General features: G+C 37.9%; 1 protein-coding gene across 1 annotated transcript in view; it reads left to right on the forward strand.

Moving 5' to 3' along the window:
* The first annotated feature begins 5,545 nt into the window (after window positions 1-5,545).
* LOC127419050 (filamin-A-like) overlaps window positions 5,546-21,987 on the forward strand; it is a 55,991-nt gene continuing 39,549 nt past the window's right edge. The window contains exons 1-2 of the mRNA XM_051660100.1: window positions 5,546-5,759; window positions 10,894-11,375. Coding sequence (XP_051516060.1) covers window positions 10,997-11,375 — 379 coding nt within the window. The 5' untranslated portion in view covers window positions 5,546-5,759; window positions 10,894-10,996. The remainder of the gene's footprint in view (window positions 5,760-10,893; window positions 11,376-21,987) is intronic.

Genomic DNA, 21,987 nt, shown 5'->3' on the forward strand with positions numbered 1-21,987 from the left:
GAAATAAATTAATATGTTGGCACAATTATATTTTTGTCTACATATATTTTTGATTTCAGTCAAGTGTTTCAAAACTTTTGACTGGTAGTGTATGTGTGTGTGTGTATATATATATATATAGATAGATAGATAGATCTTATTTACCTCTAAATTACTCAATTACTCCATTCATGGGGCTCTATTTTCATGACCGCGCAAGGCGCAGTGCAAGGGACCACACACAACATCTTTTCTAATTTTCGTGAGAGTGCTTATTATAAGTACAATTTTCGTGCCAGCACAAAGCGAAAGTGAGTGTAGGTGAGAGTGTTTGGGCTATCTGTGGCTGTATGCGCACAGTGGTGTTGAATGTTAATGAGGTGGTGCAAAGAGCAATTTGCTCATTTCCAGAGTAATAGGTCAATGCACTAAGATGTTTCAGAACCGTTTCTGTTTTCATCACAATGTCTACACTCAGTTCCTGCATTTGCAGTCTGGAGATTCCACCAGCAGGTGGTAGTAAAGTTAATGTCCAAACTCTGAAAATATAGTGGAACACCAAATTATGTCCCAGACTATGGGCTCTATTTTCATGACCGCGCTAGGCGCAGTACACAATGACCATGCACAATGTCTTATTTGATTTTAGCACTAATTCTTAAAGTACAATTTTCGTCCCAGTTCAAAGCGCAAGTGGGCGTGGGTGAGAGTGTTTCTGCTATCAGGGGTTGTGTGGGCACAAACTGTGGGTGTATTGTATGTGGCACAAAGTGCAATTTGCTAATTTCCTGAAAATAGGTCACTGCGCTAAGTCTAATCTCAGTTCCTGCATTTGCAGTTTGGAGATTCCACCAGCAGGTGATTATAAAGTTCATGTCCAAACTCACTGACAATCACTTTATGAAATTTGTGTAAAACCTTAGAGGTCATGGTTTATTTTTCAGTTATTATTAATATTTTTATTTTTACAATTGTATTACTGATCTAATTTGTATTCATATTTTTCCACCTGTTGACACAGAGTGATTTTTAAGTCATTGCAAAAGACGCCAGAGGAAGAAGTTGGAGAGGATTTTACGGGAGGTGGTTATATAGGATTTTTTAACCACTTTGTTATTTTGACTATATTTTAGTTTTGTTTGCAGTGTAATTTTAATTTAGAAATATATAGGTTTAATTTTGTGTGTGTGTGTTTCAACAAATTAATTTTAAAAAGCCAAATCAACTTGGTAGATGTTGTGCATGCAAAAATCCCTAACCTGAAAGGCCGATACAATCTCTGTTAATATGAACCATGATTTGTGTGTCACTTGATCAATATGATTAATAATACTTACATTCTCTATAATGTAACAGAGCCTACATGCAAAATCCTGATGAGAACCACATTTTCCATGCATATAAAAGGAGCGTCACTAGAAATATGTCAGACATTCAACATGGGCACAGTTAATGCACAAAAGTCCATATTAAAACAGAATCATGCCATCAGACATAATCAGACACTTTCATGTACAATAAACCTATCAGGGATGTCTCGTGTTTGTAGTGCTCCCTCGAAGCTAAAACTATAGTTAATTCTTGACCTTGTGACTTGTATGTGACTATTCTCATTTACCTCCTTTTGTATCTCTCTGTTTGTGTGTAGAGAGTCAGATTGCTGCCAAAAGGTCTCTGCCTGTCTTGTCTTGATCTGGGTGGATTTGATCACACACTAGAGAATGTGAGCATGAAAAAGCAAACAAAAAACAGACAAATTGTGAGATTGCCCCAGCACCAAAAAAATATAAGATAAAACAAGCCTTTCTCCTTCACATTTCTTTTCTTTCTCATACTTTCACTCTCTGTTTCTAAGAATATGATGTATGCAGAACTTTTCAAGCCTGAATGCTCAGTGTGATTAGTAAACATTGAGCCTATCCATCATCAGTTGTCACAGAAGCACAAGAAGTATCTGCATACCTGCATTAGAGAGATTAGATAAGAAGCATCTCTATCAAGGCACAAACCACTCGACCAAGTTCAAACAATATACAGCAGTCAAACAGCTGCATTAATAAAATATCTCAGATATTTGAAATACAAATGTGTGCATGAATGTGTATGAGTGTCTTTGAGAGAGAAAGAAATGAAAGGAAAGGAAAGGAAAGGTGAGAAGCAATGGTAGCAGATAACGGCATCAAATCCCATATGGGACAAATGATAAATGAGTGCTCTGACTGCTGGAGATAGATAAAGGTGTGGAGGGGTGCAATATGATGTCATCCTGCCTAAAGGTCCTCTGATAAATTGAGCTGTTATGGCTGGTCTTTTTGCTTTCCCTCTAAGGAATGAAGTACTTGGAATGTTTGCAGTGAAAGACAGTTATCCTTGGGACACTGGCTGTCTACACCATGTTTTACTGGTACCAAGAGAGTTATAGAATCACATATATATGACCATGCAGGGTTATCAAATAACTGTATTAAACAGCAAACTCTGACCCTTTAATTATTACAAAGTGACCCTTGTACAGTTACAGCTCTCTTCAGGAATCAATCAGTACTTTATAAAATTAGCTATTGTTCCAAAAAAGAACGCTCAAACAGATGAAGGACTATTCTTATTTAGGGGTCCAAAAATAAATTTCTCTCTCTCTCTCTCTCTCTCTCTCTCTCTTTCACACACACACAAATTCAGGATGAATGATCTCACCAGGATACTGACCTTCATGACATACTTTATGCTGTGCTATAAAGGCTGGATGAAAGCCAGTGCCTTGAGAAAAAAGACTTTCTTTTAATGTATAGCAGGCCTTTTTACTAAAATAACATGCTCATTTAAAATATGCTCATTTAGTCATAATATAATTTGCTTAAAAAAACTAAAAACAAATCGTGGGATAAAAATTTATGGTATATTACTACGGAGTGACTATACTTGCACAAGTTGTTAATACTTCCTACACAGTGCCACTATTTGCACTCAAACAATCTGGTAGAAAGACAGAAATAAGACAAACTGCGCCTCTGGTGTCCCTGCAGCAAAGTGGGGTGTAAAGACTTTGTGGATGTGCTTTTTTGTATAGACGAAAGTTTTGAAACACTCATTCTTTATTATAGTTTTATTTTTCACATTTTAGAATAATAGTAAAGTCATCAAAACTATGGAATAACATAAATGGAAATATGGGAATTATGTTGTGACTAAACAAAATCCAAAATAAATCAAAGCTGTGTTATATTTTAGCATCTTCAAAGTAGTCACCCTTTGCCTAGAATTTGCAGACATGTACTCTTGACATTTTCTCAACCAACTTCTTGAGGTATCACCCTGGGATGCATTTTAAACAGTACTGAATATAGTATCCCTATATTTAAACAGAATTCCCATCTATGTTGGGCACTTATTGGCTGCTTTTCTTTATTATTTGGTCCAAATCATCAATTTCAAAAACTTTTTTTTATTTTTTTTTATTAAATTTTAATTTTATAATGAAATAAATTAATATGGTGGCACAATTATATTTTTGTCTACATATATTTTTGATTTCAGTCAAGTGTTTCAAAACTTTTGACTGGTAGTCAAAGTGGGGTGTAAAGACTTTGTGGATGTGCTTTTTTGTATAGACGACCCGGGTGCGATTCTGTCTTTTGTCCCACTTTTTCCCATCCTGTTTCCTGTCTCCACTCTTAACATGTCCTTTAATACTACTTATAATAATAAATAGAAATTAATTAAAAGGTTGATTTCCTCACAGTGATTTAGTCACGATGAAGGTCGGGAAGTTGAGAGAAAGGTTTGATCCTGGTCAAATTAACCTGGGGTTTACCATAGTAATATTGTAGTAATCATGTTTTGTTTTATTTTTGGCCATAGTTTTAATGCAATTAACCATGGTGTTACTACAGTAATATGGTGTTAATATAGTAACCATGTTCAATTTTGTGGTAACTGTGATTTTACAACAAAATACCATGGTGGTATACTATGGTGACTGTAGTAGGGTAGACAGAGTACAGTTTGAACACTTTTTGCTCTACTCTCAAATACAGAGCAGAATAAACATTAAATTTTTTCACATGAGATATACCTTTATCTGTCTACTAACAAAACAAATGCTAGAAACCTGCATACATTGTTCATATTTTCTACAATTAGTGTTTGAAGACAAGAAGCGCTTTTGTTACAACTTTACCCATGCGGGGTACATTTGAAACACTACCCCGGGACAGTTGGAACACTCATTTATAATGTGCTAAATATGGCAATATGCCTAAGTTAAGTGAAATATACTGACACATTTTATACTCTGTGAATGTTTTACATTTTTCTAACGCTTGCATATGTATCATTTCTAACACATCAGCTGGAAATGCTCTCTTAGTTTTCCTCACTGATACAAGGCATCCTTTGACATGCACACACATGCAAACTGACCAAAATACTCATTTACAATCATATTTTTGAACTAAATCTACTTTACAAAATCATTTACACTGCATAATTCTATCTATCTATCAAACTATTTATCTATCTATCTATCAATCTATTTATCTATCTATCTATGATCTGTCGGTCTATCTTAGATAAGTAAGCAAAACAAATTAATTAATTAAGCTTTCTGACTGAATAAAAGCTAACAAAACTCTAGAAGGAGCATTGGCAACCATATTTCCTATGGCACGGGTACAGTTGTAACACTGTTTCATTTGTCGCCCCCAATCACGTTGCATGTTTGCCTGATTTTCTCAGTGATCTTACATCCTAGGGTGTCTCAAAATACATTAATTGACAGTACACAAATCAGTGATTATAACAAGCAAAGTTTCCTTTCATAGTCATTCAGAAATAATGATTAATTCACAATGAAAGAGGAGTAAGAAAAAAATTATATATATATATACCCAAAAATGATGTCTCTAATAATTTCTCATCAATGTGGACTATGTTCTTCAAATTTTCCTGATGCTAATTTGAATATGCATACTGAAAATGAAAGTTCAAACTTGCATTAGAAGGGAAATATTTACAGTGTTTCAACTGTCCCTCTGTTCCAAATGTACTCGGTCTACCCTAACCATAGTTAATTTTTGTAAGGGAAAGTTAGGGTTAGGGTTAGGGTTAGGGTTAGGGTTAGGTTTAGAGGTAGGTGTTGGTATAGGGTGTCTGTGGGACTCCAAATGAACACAATAAATACACTGCAGAGAGGCCCATATACTGTATGTAAGCATTTAATTAGGGGTGCTAATAGTATCTGACACTATTTGCACATTGCTATTTACACATAATGCCTCAGTATTATTAACTCTGTAACACTGAATGTGCAGTAGAACAGTTGGCGTGAAACAGCTAATCGGAGCTCTTTGTTGAGTAGAAAGTTAGAAAACGTGTTGTTCAAGCATCCCGCACAGGCAGATGGAGCAGATCATACAGGCGCACTTAACAGCATGACATCATACCTTTAAAATCTGAAGGCGCGGCCGCCGGTATAACGTCAGCACACTAACTCACTCGAATAGAAAAGTAACCCCCTACTTTGATCCTTTACCAATTAAGGCTCTCGCATGAAGGGCAGAGAGAACAGCAGGAATCAGAAAAGACCAGGGGGTGTTCCTAGTATTTTCTTTTTCGAGTTCAGCGAACAAACATTCCCTCCAGGGAGACTCGTCCGGTCCGGGAGGGTGGTACAGTGAGATTTCTGCACTGTGGGACAGTTAGGTTCATTATACAGCCAGTGCCACACGCGAACTCCAAAGGGATAAAGAAGAGGCAATTGTTTCAAGACAACCAGCAATAATGTAAGTTATAAAACCGTTTTTGCAATCACAATGCTCTGAGATGCGTTTTATTTGTCTTGTAGTAGGCTATGTGCTGTTGAGTTTGTGGTGCAGTTTCTTTTTCTTGTTTCTGTATGCGCATTGGTGACCGCACCATAAACCTGTTGTTATGGATAGCTTTTATTCTGTTTTTGTTCGATTTTTAACTTTGCACATGGATCAGTTCTACAGAGATACAGACTTGTGCACAAATGTCTTGAGTTGTATGTCAATTGTCATGTAGCGGTCGTAGCGCGTGCAGTGCTGAATGATTTATTGTCCATTTACTGCGTACATAGAGATGCCCTGCACGCACAACGATGTGAAGGAGGTAGTCTCATACGGCTACAACAGTAAAATGATTAGTTTTAATTCATGAAGATAGGGAGAACGAAACAAACCAATAGACAAACAAACATTACATAATTAACCCGTAACATTACCGAAACATCACAGGGAATTCTCTTTGTCTTGTATAGGAAAGTTCAAACACTCGTTTTTAATTCACATGTATGCTGCTGCATATTATTTCGCCATTTAAGAATCGTCCTGTAAAGTGTATAAAGCCGATGTTCTTCAGAGCTTTTGGCGCATCGCTCCCGTAATCTAATTAAGGCCTCCACACCAAATAAGGGAAAATATGGAAAAGGTCCGCTCCCTGTTCATCCTTTGATGTGAGAGTGGCGCGCGCCCCCCTACGCTCGAGGAGAATCTTGCAAAGATCATCGCGAGCTCACCTGGATGACAGTGGGACTCAAACCACGAGAGCTTGCAACTACATTGATTTGGTGTGTGTGTGTGTGTGTGTGTGTGTGTGTGTGTGTGTGTGTGTGTGTGTGTGTGTGTGTGTGTGTGCGTGCGTGCAATTATTTATGACCAGTAACAAAGCCATATCCTGTTGACACAAGGATTAAACATCTAAAATACCCATGGTGCCATTATAACGTTCAGTGTGTAATCTGTGTGTTTCACTGATGCAGAGGAGATGCATGCAGTGTTTGTGGTTGACAGTCAAAGGCGGCACGTGGGTTGCCCTTCAGCAAGCAGTTACACCGCGCTCGCGACAGAGGCGTGGCTGGAACATGGCATCACGTGTCATCTTCACTGTTCTTCAAGTATCTGTCCTGAACTTTTGCTTATGTTCAGTGGTAGGCCTGTCATAGGACAACTCTCTCTCTCTCTCTCTCTCTCTCTCTCTCTCTCTCTCTCTCTCTCTCTCTCTCTGAAACTGCCTTTAACTCTTGATTTAAAATTTTTTTTTTTTTTTTTTAAAGAAATTTTAATAAAGCCTGTTTTAGACAAATAACTATGAAAATAAGAAATGTGGTTACTGGTTAGCTGGTATTAAATAGTTTCGGGAAGTTGACATTATGCAGTGTGGCATGCTATAGGTGAGTGGTTCTCAAGCTTTCTGACTCCAAGGCCCCCCATTGTCGATGACAATATTCGAAGATACTGTCTCTGGTACTTCTGCTGTAATGATGACAAAGCTGCTTTTTTTCTTTTGCTGTGTCTCGTTTGGAAGAATGCGTCCTCCGGAGGTCGCATTTGTCGGCCGCATACGTCATCGAGGCTGTCATCGAGCTTTTTTTTTATTTTATTTATTTTTTATTGGGAATGCAAAAAAAAAAAAAGTTAAAAATTGTATAAATGTAAGTACATATACATAAAAGGCATTGACAATAGATAAAAAAAAATAAGAAAAAGAAAGACAAAAATAAATAAATAAATAAATAAATGAAACGAGACAGCCTCGATGACGTATGCGGCCGACAAATGCGACCTCCGGAGGACGCAGCCTTCCAAACGAGACACAGCCTTTATTAACAGAAACTAGGAATGTCAATAGATTAAACTATTATTTGCGATTTATTTTGTGATTCCGGAAGTTTTAAGAACTTTACAAAGACAGTTTTTGAAGGGAACTTTAAAATTAAAATAAGAAATCTGATGTCAGTTTTCATGTTGAACATCTTGATTTTTAGCGGGGTTTATTATTATTATTATTATTATTTATTTTTATTTTTTACCATTTTATAGTTTTAAGTCATCTTCAGGCCTCCTTTGAAGTTTGCTGAGGCCCCCTAGTGGGCCCCGGCCCCTGGTTGAGAACCACTGCTATGGGCTACTCCATCTAAAAGTATTTTAAAAAGCAATTTTTTTGTTTATGTATGCAGCCTTTGCATCATATTAATACTAGACAACATGGAATATTTGTAATTTTAAAAAATCAAGTCACTTCGTGGGACCCCTTAAAATGAAGTAGTGAAGGTAAAAGATAATAAAACGTGGTGAAAATTTTTTAAATGAAATGGTGACCAGTTACAGAACCAAATATATGCCCTTTTTCTTATATTCATATATATTCTAACCTAAAATTCTGATGTTGATAAAAAATAAATAGACAAGTTATATGTGTCAACCTATGTGTTGCCCCAACCTGTTGAAAGAACATCTCACTGGTTGTCCTCGTACAACCCATCCCTGCTACTTTTTAATTCAGATAAAGTCACTGTTATTAACAACTTCAGTTTGGTCATATAGCATTTCTCCAGATCTATATTAAGACTTTAAAGCACAGGCCTACATAAAAGGCAATCATTGATATTCAAGATATTGACATTCAGTCTGGTACTTTTCACACTTCATATTTCTTATCAGAAGTCTGTCATACTTCATATCTCCTGCAGATGACGCTAAAGTACAACATTGGCTGAGCACTATAGGGGAGAAGTGAATGCCTGAATTGTTTGTTCTTTTTTTGAGTGTCTAAGCTACTGGCCTAAATTACAAGGAGTATGACTGACATTGTTTACAGCAGTTAACTGAAAGCAGTTAATGATCACGAACCATGACATGTATAGTGATGGATTTTAAATGGTTGTAATGCTGTAAAGTCTGTAATGACAAGCCTGTAAACTAAGCCTCTCTACTGTTTGCCTCTTTCAATTTAACCTTCTCTTTGAAAATTTCAGGTTTTACTTGAGCATAATCTAAAGTATAATATGAATAAAGACTAAAAGATTAAGTGTAACATTTAAGTGTAATGTGAGGTTATGTCTGCAGATGTTTTATGATTGCGAGTGGGGGAGTTGGAGAGGGGGTTATGGGGCATCGGTGGTTCATTACATGACGGGCATTCCACAAATTCTCTTGGAGAGACAAATGCTGAAAAAAGGTCTGAAGGAAAACATTCTTTTTGGACTGCGTCCTCACTCACTGTTTTGGCCCACTTGCCTTATTTAGTAAAATGCTGGATTAATGCAGCGCTTGTCTTTGCTAAATTGTTCAGCTTTGTGACTTTCTCGTATCAAAGGAGGATGGAAAAAATCCCAGATGTGTATGACTTTCTTTCTTCTGCAGAACCCAAATGAATATTTTTAGAAGAATATCTCAGCTCTGTTGGTCCTCACAATGTAAGTGAATGGTGGCCAGAACTTTGTGGATGGTGGCCAGAACTTTGTGGGTCAAAAAAGCACATAAAGGCAGCATAAAAGTAATCCATAAGACTCCATTGTTTTAATCCATATCTTCAGAAGCAATATGAGAGGTGTGGGTGAGAAACAGATCAATAATAATTCCTTGTTTACTGTAAATATCCACCTTTGACAGCCCTGTAGGTGGTTATATGCATAAATAATGCAAATCATCAAAAACAAAAGAGGAAGAATGTGGAAGAGAAAGCAAAAGTGGTGATTTATAATAAAAAAGGCTTTAAACATTGATCTTTTTCTCACCCACACCTATCATATCGCTTCTGAAGACACGGATTTAACCATTAGATGTTGCTTTTATGTGCTTTTTAGACCTTCAGAGTTCTGGCCACCATTCACTTGCATTGAATGGACCTACAGAGCTGAAATATTCTTCTAAAATATTTGTTTGCATTCAGAAGAATAAAGAAAGTCATAAACATCTGGGATGGCATGAGAGTCAGTAAATGATGAGAGAATTTAGTTTTTGGGTGAACTATCCCTTTAATGCAAGACATTTTCTTGTGTGTGATTGAGAGACAATTTCATGTTATGAAAAGAGTTTAAGTAATGATAGTAAGACTACAAATGAGTAAATTTAGTAAAGTCCACAGAATCTGTTTTGAATATAAATATCTTAATTTCACTAGTGTTTATAAGAAGCTTTTCAATAATTCATATGAATAAACTTCACTAATGTTTATATCAATATAATAATTAGTGTTTGTAAGAGGCTTTTCAACAATTATGGCCTACATGGCTCCTCTTATATAATAACTCAGAATTCTCAAACCTTTTATGTGTTTTGAAGACTCTAAATTAGGTCCTCTAAGCACCAGAGGATGCTTGTAATGTTCAAACATTTGGATGTTAATGCTGTGAAATTATAATTCTGTTTATACTCTATTTTGACCCTTGTCTCATGAAATTTATCCTTTTGGCTCAGTGCATGGACAGCAAGCACAACATTAGGGAGGGGATGGATGTTTCAGTATTTAATTCTGTACTCATTGGAGCCAAAGACTCATTCAACTGACACATATTCTTAAATAATGCCCCGTCAAAGTAACTTTTGTGCTGTTGTCAGACAGGTTACCATATGTGTGTGTGTGTGTGTGTGTGTGTGTGTGTGTGTGTGTGTACAGGTTTTGCTATACTTGTGAGGACCAAGTATTGAGAATCATCCTGTTCTGTGAGGACATTTCTGTCATCAAACATCCATTTGGGTGGACCTCACAAGGGAAATGGCATATTAAATGATGTTTTTTTGAAAATGTAAAAATGCAAAAAGGTTTCGGTTAGGGTTAGGGGACAGAATCTATAGTTTGTACAGTATAAAAATCATTATGTCTGTGGAGGGTCCTCATAATGATAGCTGCACCAACGTGTGTGTGTGTGTGTGTGTGTGTGTGTGTGTGTGTGTGTGCGCGCGCGTGCGTGTATGTGAAACAATGGATAAACTACACAATGACACACATTTATTCAGCAACTTCTTAAAAACTGAATAAGCTTTTATAAAAAAAAAAATAAAAAAGGAGCCTGCGAGCATTCTTTAAAAAATGCCAGTTTAAATGTAATCAAATGCTCTTGTCTCGATGTACTTTTGTAAAAGCTTTATCTTTCTTTATTGTACTCCCTTCTAGTGAAAGAACATTGAAAATAGGAGCACACATCTTGTACAATTCCCCAAGACTCCACCCAAAAAGCGAGACAGCGAATTAGTGCAGGAGACCCGAGTCGATAAAAATGAGTCAACACCCACGCCTCCACCAGTCGAGCGCCGCCGCCGCTCCCCTATCCAACGCTTCTCTCGCACCGGACAAGGACGCAGACATGCCCGCTACAGAGAAAGATCTCGCCGAGGACGCGCCGTGGAAGAAGATCCAGCAAAATACATTCACACGTTGGTGCAACGAGCATCTGAAATGTGTCAATAAGCGCATAGCGAACCTGCAGACGGACCTGAGCGACGGGCTCCGGCTGATCGCGCTTCTGGAGGTGCTCAGTCAGAAGAAGATGTTCCAGAAGTACAACCAGCGCCCCACGTTCAGACAGATGCAACTGGAGAACGTCTCCGTGGCTCTGGAGTTCCTCGACAGGGAAAATATCAAACTGGTGTCCATAGGTATGTGTGCTTCTTTCACTCCAACATTTAACTTTTTTAACTATACTCTAGAAATCTGACTTAAGCATGGTCCTAAAATATAGTGTATACCTATAAAGTTATTATGCAAAGTGGCTTGTCTTTTGAAGTTTATTCCTCCTTTGTTTTGTTGGAACCAATTCCACTATACATGGCCAACAAACAGGGCATGAAATTTTGGGCAGGCCTTGCAGGACACTTTGTGTACAGCATTGCATTACCTCACTACTTTTGCGCTTTTTGTGTCCTGTTATCATTGCTCACGAGGACGGTGATGAAAATATGCTATTGCTTTAAATGTGTAGTTGAGAATCTGACAAAGAAGTGAGGAACCACAGTCATTCACTCCATGCAACTGTGTTGCAAGTCCAGCCCCAAATGTCGCAAAGCAGCAGGCATCGTGGCGGATCGTTTTATGCTGGTTTGAGTGCTGCACACAGCGCTGACTGAGTGAAAATTAGAAATATATATGCTTTTTATGGACCAGTGCTAATTTTCTGTTTAACGTTGATTCGATAACACAACTGTGGAGCGAGGAAGAACTAATTATGAGGGGCTGTTCAGATCGAAAACGTACTACGCAGCGCAACGAATAGGACTTTAAAAAATGCCGTCATTTTTTTACTTGACACGGCGTCTAAAACAAACTTTTCGGTGTGAACGGCCCTTAATTGTTCACCTCCGTGGAAATGGATACGTTTTTCTCATTAGATGTTAGGGACTTGTTGCTTTTTATCTGTAACATTTTTTATCAGCTTTTACACTTATGAAATTGACTCACGCCTGACAGCAAATGTGGGGTTCATCAGACTAGTCTTCATAAATTGTACCGTGGAAATATTGAGGACACGCCCCACTCGATTCCCCCTCTCATGAGGTCCATACATGTTCTCTTCAGTAACAGATTGGGGGGGGGGTCAGTATTATAAAGTGATTAGGAGAGTCACATCATGTTATGAAACATTTCTTGTGTTAGATGTCCAAACATGGTTCTTTCATTCAATGCTGCCGGGTTTGATTGATTGATTGGTTGACTAACACAGTGACATGTCCACCAGTTTTCTGACTGGCTTGTCACTTCAGAGATTCAAAGCTGTAAAGATAACAGTGATGTTGAAGTGGTTCATAGAGTGGCTTCCATCTGATAATTGAATTCAAAGTGCTTTTAAATTTTAAAAGATTATTCTGGGTTCAATACAAGCTAAGCTCAATTGACAGCATTTGTAGCATAATGTTGATTACCACAAAATTAAAAGAGAAATGTGTAATATATTTACTGTAATAAAGCATAAAATTATCATATGTTATCAGAGATTTAGGAAACATGCTAAGTTGAAATACTGCCTTCTCCGAAAACAATGCTACAGCCAGTATATTCTACTTTGAAATGTCCGTTCCAGGCCGGAATTTATGTTTGACACCCCGGGTTGCCAGATTTGAAACAAGTTAGCAGGCAAATGGAGCACTGCAACCATGGAAGCCAGCTATATATCTAGCTAACATTGACAGAGTTATAAAAAATCCACATGAGCTGGTTTATAATTTGCAAACAATAAAAACATTACAAACGTATGCATTAGCTGATCAACTTAGTGTAAGGCTTGTCGCTTGCCATTGTCAGTTTGCTCGTTCCTGTTGCGTGTCCTCTCCCACAGACAACAGTATCTACGTCACTATGTAACACATTTGCATAATGCCCGCTTAAGGGCTACTTTGGCCCGCCCTCAAACATACGTAGTTATAGCCGAGGCCAGGATGAGTTGGGTTAGTGTTGTCGCCATGTCGAGAAGACTCTGTTTTCTTCACTGCGAAAGCAAAACCCCTTTGTATGGATTTCCAAAGGCAGATGAATTGAAGAATCAGTGGTTAAAATGTATTTTTACCACTATTCCTCAGCAGTACAACCACAAACAATGCTGGATTTTCAAGACGATTACTCCTGAAAGATCATGCAGTTCCCACTTTGTTGGGACAATCTGGCGCTTCACGGTCACAACCTGTAAGTATGCTTGATTATTTGTGGATTTATCTGCTACCGAGAGTTCAGAAGTGAAGTTTTGTGTTGTAGCTATGGTGTACACCCAGTGCACAGCTGTAGGCCTCTGCTAGCTAATGTTATTGTGTTGAAATAGTTTTGCTAATCAGCTGCGGGCCCACTTTTACATACAATTGTGTAGAATTATACAGATTGTTTGTGTAGAGATGGATTTATTTTTACAAACGGTCATTTTACATCTGCAATCCACGATAGTTCTCAGCTAACTTGCTAAGTTTCGTTATTGTTTTGGTAAGGATTTACTATTCAGCTGTGGGCCGGCTTTTACCTAAAACTGTGTAACAAAATGGTCAAACTCAAAGAGTCTTATATAATTACAAGCTGTAATGTTACGGCTGCTATCGGTAGTCCATGGCAAACATGCTCGCTAACCGGGAGTAAGCCTCTCTTATCCGTTTATAGCTCTGGTGAAAAAAAGTTCAGCTACACCCATTCCAGTAAACGATGGCTAAATTAGATGCACTACGTGTCTTACTTGAAGCTTTGTTAGGTTCACAATAATCAACAGTGTACTTGTAAGAAAGCTACAAAATTAAAACTTACCACTGTGAAACGTCCTGCTCAAGTCGTGCTTGCGAAGGTGGTTCGGGTCGATCAGCTTGTTCTTCCAAACTTTCATTATTTCATTCATTATTGGGGCTCGAACTCGTATGGCAAAAACCGACGCCACTGTTACCATAGTTACAGTAGTGTTTACAGAGCTGCTCAGTAAGACTCAGGAGCTGAAACTCGGTTATGGTAAGGGGCGTTACATTTCCGACACACGCTCTACATGGTTGACCAATCACAACAGACTGGACCAGTTGACCAATCAGAGCAGACTGGGCTTTTCGGAAAGGGGGGCTTTAAAGAGACAGGAGGTAAATCAGAGTGTTTTGGCCAGAGTATGAAGAGCGGGGAAAGAAATGTACAGTATGAGATTTGTTTTTTGATCATTAAAGCATGTAAACCTATTCTAGTAGACCCCCAAAATAAAATTATGAACCTCTAAATTAGCATAATATGGGCTTTTTTAAATTAGAATTTCAACTCATCCCTCATTTTATATAAAAAAAAAAAAAAAAAAAAAAAAAAGCAAAAATCTTGGTTACAGTGAGGCGCTTACAATGGAAGTGATTTTGAGGGTTTAAAGCAATGTGAAATTTATAATTTAAATTGATTCTTCTATTAAAATATTACTTTAACATTAAAGTGTATTATTTGAGCTATAAAGTTGTTTAAATTACAGGGTTTACGGCTTTACGTTGTCATGTCAACAAAGTTGTAAAATTGGATTTAACTTTACACAGAAACAGTTAGCAAATGATTTTGATAAAACTAAAATCATTTTAACACGCATATTGTTTACGTTTTGGGGCTATACTTTTGAATCAGTGTGTATTTTAACTTTTATGGATTGGCCCCATTTACTTCCATTGTAAGTGACTGTCTGGAACCACAATTTTTTTTTTATTTATTTATTTATTTTTTATAAAGAAAAGGAGGGACAAGTCGAAATTAACTTTATGGTAATCAACTTTATGCCATAAATGCTGTCGATTGTGCTTAAAGGGGTCATGACATACCTTTTTATTATTTTAAAATGTTCATTATTGGGGCCTGGGTAGCTCAGTGGTAAAATACGCTGGCCACCACCCCTGGAGTTTGCTAGTTCGAATCCCAGGGCGTGCTGAGTGACTCCAGCCAGGTCTCTTAAGCAACCGGATTGGCCCGGTTGCTAGGGAGGGTAGAGTCACATGGGGTAACCTCCTTGTGGTCGCTATAATGTGGTTCGTTCTCGGTGGGGCGCATGGTGAATTGAGCGTGGTTGCCGCGGTGGATGGCGTGAAGCCTCGATACGCTCTGTCTCTGTGGCAATGCGCTCAACAAGCCACGTAATAAGATGCGCAGGTTGACGGTCTAAGACGCGGAGGCAACTGGGATTCGTCCTCCACCACCCGGACTGAGGTGAATCACTACGCAACCACGAGGACTTAAAAGCACATTGGGAATTGGGCATTCCAAATTGGGAGAAAAAGGAAAAAAAAAAAAATTTTCATTTGAGGTTCACTTATACAGTATTATTAGTAAAGTTTTTGCGCAAAAGAAAACAGACATAAATTTGTAAAACATGAAAATTTTCCACCCTCATTCTGACCATCTGTCAGAAATGTTCGGTTTTGGCACAAATAATAAAAGGATTAATTCTTCTGTTAAAAAATTATATAAAATTATAGGCTTCACATTTCTGCCTTTTAAACCCTCCAAAAATGTGCCCATTCACTTCCAATGTAAGTGCCTCACTGTAACCTGAATTTTTGCTTTTTTTTTTATAAAGAAAAGGAGGGACGAGTCTAAATTATTTTTGTGGTTATCAGCATTATGCCACAAATACTGTCAATTGAGCTTAACTTGAATTGAACCCAGAATATTTCTTTAAGACTGCTCTTGACTGACTTGCTCTCATTGCCATCTCACTGCTCACTGATACTGGGCGGGCTATGGAAGTAATAAGGTAAAATAGTCATTGATGTGTTGAGTTGTGGAGGCGGTCAGATGCAAATGTCTACCACAGTGTAGGGATGGGAGAAAAAAAATTAATTATCTGATGCATCGTGATTCTTTCACCAACGATTCTGGATTGTTTCTCAAAAATTCAGAATTGATTCTGAATTCAGTTTTAACCATGGCAGCACAGTGGCACTTGTGTACTTGGCGTTAGTATAAGCACATATTACAGAACTGATCGCAGACGGTATCAACCACATGACCATTCATCTCCTAATGAAACCATGATCCCGAAATTCATTTACAAACTTGCTCACATAGCAATGGGAGAGTTTATTCGTTATTACTTGTCAACAAACAACATGAAAGATGAGCTTGTACCTGTTTTTGCACTGATTTGCACAGAAAGGGAAAAAGAGCTGAAAATGAGACAGCGGTTCGGGAGACGTGGGTGATGTTTATAGTTTTCTAATCATTTTTTTGTCTGCTGCTTACCAGTGTCTTTCACTCCTTGCGCTCTCTATTTCTTTGGCTGTTGGTCACAAGTACGCACACCTTACAACTCGTCAGACAAATTTCAAAACTACTACTCGCAGAGCAAACAGATGGATCAGTGCACATACGAGATGCTTGATAGATTTCTTAAACAATAATCCCACAATTTGTGCTGCTTTACCATCACCTGTGGTGAAGAAAGAAGCTGACATCTGCACACTCACAGAAGCAGCAACCTCTAGTTATAGTTAAAATAAAAAATGAAAAGGCTTGGGAGGGATTTATTCTAATTAATAATTTTAATACTGTTAAAAATGATTTAACAATGCTTTAAATATGTAAAAGTAATTTTATATAATCAGTTGAATTATTTAATTTAATATCAAGTGTTTTGATGTAGAACCAGTGTTGTAATTTATTTTCTTGTGCTTTTAAAGAGGTCAGTGTTTATCACTTTTTATGATGACAATACTGCCATACAAAGGCTGTAAATACACAGTACACCAACTAAATAGTTACTCAATTTTCTTTACCTGGTTGTAGTTGAGACAGACCTGTCTGTCACAGGAAATCATGCAGTGTAGTGGGGCTTTTCCACTGCATAGTACGGCTAGACTCTGCTCGCTTTTTGGGGGGTTTTCCACTGTGGATGGTACCTGGTACTTTTTTTTAGTACCACCTCTGAGGTTCCAAGCGAGCTGAGCCGATACTGAATGTGACGTCGAAACCCTGCAGATCACTGATTGGTCACAGAAAATCTATAAGCTGCATGGCAGGTTAGCTTACCCTCGAGCGTTGTCTTTGAGCTAACACAGTGATGTCCTCGTCTGCGCTTTGGTGTACGATTTCCCAAACTCTCCTGTTTTTTTAGCTGTATTTTGTCTTGCTGCCGTCAGCCTCTTTTGAAACAAAGTTTGTCATCTTGCTGTGAAAAACAGCCACATGCCGAGAATAAAGAACACCATTCCTATGATATCCTCCATTGCTCCTTTGTGTGTTTGTGTTGCGTTTAAGATGTCACGACAGTAGAGGCGGCACATCTATGATGATCATCCTATAATCCCACTCACGTTGAGGATGCACTAAACTGCAGTGGAAAAGCAAGCTCAGAAAAGTAAAGCGAGCAGAGTCGAGTCGAACCGTAATGTGCAGTGGAAAAGTGCCATAAGAACTCAAATTTTGGTCAAAATGTGAAGTTACTGTGTTTTGCCTTTGCACAGGTGAATAATCAATTAGAAAAAATTTAAATGTATCAGGAATTGCTTTGGAATCGGATCGTGACTCCCGGAATTGGATCAGATCGTTAGGTGGTAGTAGAGAACGAACCATTTTGGCAGCTTGGTTTCAACAAATGCTCTTTTTGCAGTTAGGAGGAAGTTTTGCATTCTGAAACGTCCAGTATGTTTTTATACTGTGACTTCAAAAGATCAATGGAAATGTAATTCCTCATGTCTTGACCCCTTTAAATTGTATTGAACCTGGACTATTCCAAATTCTTCATTTTTATATATATATATATATATATATATATATATATATATATATATATATATATATATATATATATATATATATAAATAAATAAAATATTATTATATTTTTTTTTTGGAATAAATCTCAGTTAGCTGGAGTAGGTAACAAGATGAGATATTTTCTAATATACCATAACTTAGCATATACTTTGACCCGTGAATAAATGCATTTATTTAATATTTTCATTTTTATATCACTTGTATCAGAGTAGGGCTACACCAAATTCTTGCCATCTTTGTGTTAAATCCCTGTTTACCTCACTATAAAGTTCAGATGGTTATACTTTTGGGAATATTTAAAAAAAAAACATTATTTTAATAAAGCTCTTGCTTTTATAAGGTATGCCACAGCAATGAGTGTATGGTTTGGCTTTTTAGGGGAGAGTTTCCCAACAGAGCCCAGAGGGTGTGAATAAACATTCTTTCAAATATGTTGCAAGCCATTAATCAGCAGTTGCTTAACACTCATTGTATATAGAAATGCTTTCATCCCTTACTGTTGATACAAGCAAGCAGAGATGAACAAGTTGTGCTAGATTCAATTTGGATTACTCTCAAACAGATGATTTTCTGGATTGTCTGAATTTGTTTGATGGCATCTCACAACAAACAATAAGGTTTTATTTGTGGTAATGTATGGATTGGTGGGAAAACCTGTGCTGCTGTTTAGTCCTTGCTGAAAGTGTTTAGTGACTGGAACAGTTAGTATCCATGTCAGTGTTTTTGCTTTTAAATAAGAACATTAAAACATGTATGAACATAAAGAGAAGTACTCAAATATGTACCTATACAAAAAGTGTAAAGAGGAGGTATGTGTATTCCCTGTCCTGTCATGACAGGCCCCATATTTTACTTGTCTATAAGGCTATAGTGCTGCTTGATGCCGTCTAAGGGAAGGAAGATTTGACAGCCTCTTATCTGTTCCTCTTTCTGGGTGGGACTCAAATTAGCACCTTCAGTTGTGGAGACACCAGAGACTCTAATCAGACTTTTCATTTGGCGTGTTACTACCTGAGAGGCCAGAACAGAATCTGAACTTCATCAAGGCAGCCAATTTAATCATATTTACGGTGCTATGCAAAATTCTTAGGCCCATAGATGTTTCACAAAAACATTTGTCTTAAGACGATTATTTTATGTCTATAGGTCAATAGGGAAATATCAATTTTACAGTGTCTGAAATTCATTTCTGAAAATTGGTGGTGGGGGGTGAATTCCCCCCTGACACGGCTCATATGGGGGGGGGGGGGGGGGATAAAACTTGTAACACTAAAACATCAGAAATTTTACAACAAACTCGCCTACATCTCATAGGGGGCTACTTTTCTCAATTCCTGTATAGGTCAGATGGAACTGGGGTCAGAAATCAACTTTTCCATTAAGGGGCAATGTTAGATTTTCATGGACTCTTTATTTTTATTTTACCTTTACAAGGGCATTTGTTTCTATTCTAACCTTATAAAATGACCCTGTCATCCTATGTTATAATTAAAAAAATTAATTCAGTTTGAAAAATGTTTTAATGAGAAAAAAAAAAAAATTTCATGATCTGTACATTTGCATATATGCATTGTTACTGAAACAAACCTTTTTTCCCCATTCACATATTTTCAAATATTTTATCTATTAAAACAACGTGGCCTAAAAAAACTAATCCACCGACTCCAAGGAGAACATGACAGCATTTCTTCAGATTTGGAATGAGGAGCTTAAAAACAAAAACGTAGTTACTCCATGCCAATTGAATAAAACTATGTAAAAATAAACATTTAACAATGATTCATACACAAAGTGGTTAATGTTAAATTATTATTGTATCATTAATAACATTTTATTTAACATAAGGGTATTTATTATAATATTATAAAATATATTGTAGCATTTGGTTACATCATATTTTGTGTTCTCTCAGACCTGATTAACTTAATATAACATCCATTTTTGGCTTCTTGCTGGTGAGGAGGCTTTTCAGACAGACAGATGCATAAGTGAGATGAGCCAATGTGCAGGAAGTAGGCTATAACAGGGAGCGACAGTGTTACTCACTAGGATAGTATATTTTGAATAAATGGTCAGAACGGTCACGTAATTAACACGTGAGCAGGACACCGAACTGATGCGGAGCATGAGAAGCAGAGTGCCCGTTTGTGCATGTTTATGGTGCGAGCATCCGCACCGACTCTGCAACATCTGCACAACGGACGGCACGAAAGAAATAATGTTCAGCGGAAATTGTGTTGTATTTGGATCTGTATCAAATTGCAGGGGATTCTTTTTTTGCACAGAGCCCCTGTTAATTTTTGACCCTGGATGGAACTCTAGACAGAGAGATGGAGATGTAACAGGTGTTTAAGTGGCTCTTTTCACCATGCAGCTGGTACACAAAGCATTTTTGCTGTTTCTGCCTTGTCAAATGTGCTGTGTTATGACTAATGATGGAGTGCCACGATATGAAAAGCATCAACTAGCCTAGATCGCTCCAACATGCGCTTGCAATGTTGTTTTTTTTTTTTCTTTTTTCTTTTTTTCTCCCCAATTTGTAATGCCCAATTCCCAATGCGCTCTAAGTCCTCATGGTGGCATAGTGACTCGCCTCAAGCCGGGTGGCGGTGGACGAATCTCAGTTGCCTCCGCATCTGAGACCGTCAGTCCGCGCATCTTATCACGTGGCTTGTTGAGCGCGTTACCGCGGAGATGTACCACGTGTGGAGCCCCACGCTATTCTCCGCGGCACCCACGCACAACTCACTACGCGCCCCACCGAGAGCGAGAACCACATAGCGACCACGAGGAGGTTGCCCCATGTGACTACCCTCCCTAGCAACCGGGCCAATTTGGTTGCTTAAGAGACCTGGCTGGAGTCACTTAGCACGCCCTGGCTTCGAACTCGCGACTCCAGGTGTGGTTGTCGCCGTCAATGCTCACTGAGCAACCCAGGCCCCCATGTGCTTGCAATGTTAACAGCTTTGTCAATTATAAACGGGAGCAATAGTTTTATCGTGCCACTTGCTTTATGCAGTATAATGCCATTTGGATGTCGAATTAAGATGTTTAGAAATATTTATATATCTGTAACATCTTGAGTTCAGTAACTATGCGACAGTGTTCCCTCACTGCGCACGCTCCCATTTAACTTAAGTGCTCAATGCACTGCTTGACAGCTGCATGTGAGAAAGAGGGAGAGATGTACTCGTGCATCTTCTGGAATTACAGCTTGATACAAAAACAACTTTGATTTGTTCATCTATTGGTTTAATAATTTGCAGTTGCACTGTAAAGTGAAAAGTGTGTGGAAATTTCCTGTGCTATGAACGTGGAACTTGCGGAAATGATTAAATTTGTGCGCTATACCTGATTTGAGATTTCAACATTCCTTTTGCAAATTGAATTGAATAGAAGAACAAGGAGCCCTAGAACAGAAGGCATGGCCCCCCAGAGCCCAGATCTCAACATCATTGAGTCAGTCTGGGATTACATGAAGAGACAGAAGCAACTGAGACAGCCTAAATAGATGGAAGAACTGTGGGAAGTTCTCCAAGATGCTGAACAACCTTGAAACACTGTGCGCAAGTGTACCTAGGAGAATTGGTGCTGTTTTAAATGCAAACGGTGGTCACACCAAATATTGATTTAGATTTTATGTTTACTGCACTTTGGATGAAGATAACTGATAAATGAGAGCATACATTTTTTTTTTTTTTTTTTTTTTTTATACACATCCTCACTATACAGTATATTCTTAACAACTGCCTAAAACCTTTGCACAGTCCTCTAGGTCACTAAAGAATGTTTGATGCTGTTTGGTAACATAAGTTGCAGATAAATTGCACAACGCCTTCCCACATTGAGAGGCGCTTTTATATACTAGAATTCAGTCAGAATGATTAATTTGGTCAGGATAATTGTTTAAGCTTGTCACAGTGAGGTGAATGACTATTGGTACAGGATAGGATACATTTGTTTTGTGGTCTGTTGTGTAACAACGTTGACTCCCTGAACACAGTGGGCTCAAATGCAGATGGTT

The sequence above is a fragment of the Myxocyprinus asiaticus genome, chromosome 28, assembly GCF_019703515.2.
Source record: "Myxocyprinus asiaticus isolate MX2 ecotype Aquarium Trade chromosome 28, UBuf_Myxa_2, whole genome shotgun sequence".
Taxonomy (NCBI): Eukaryota; Metazoa; Chordata; class Actinopteri; order Cypriniformes; family Catostomidae; genus Myxocyprinus; species Myxocyprinus asiaticus.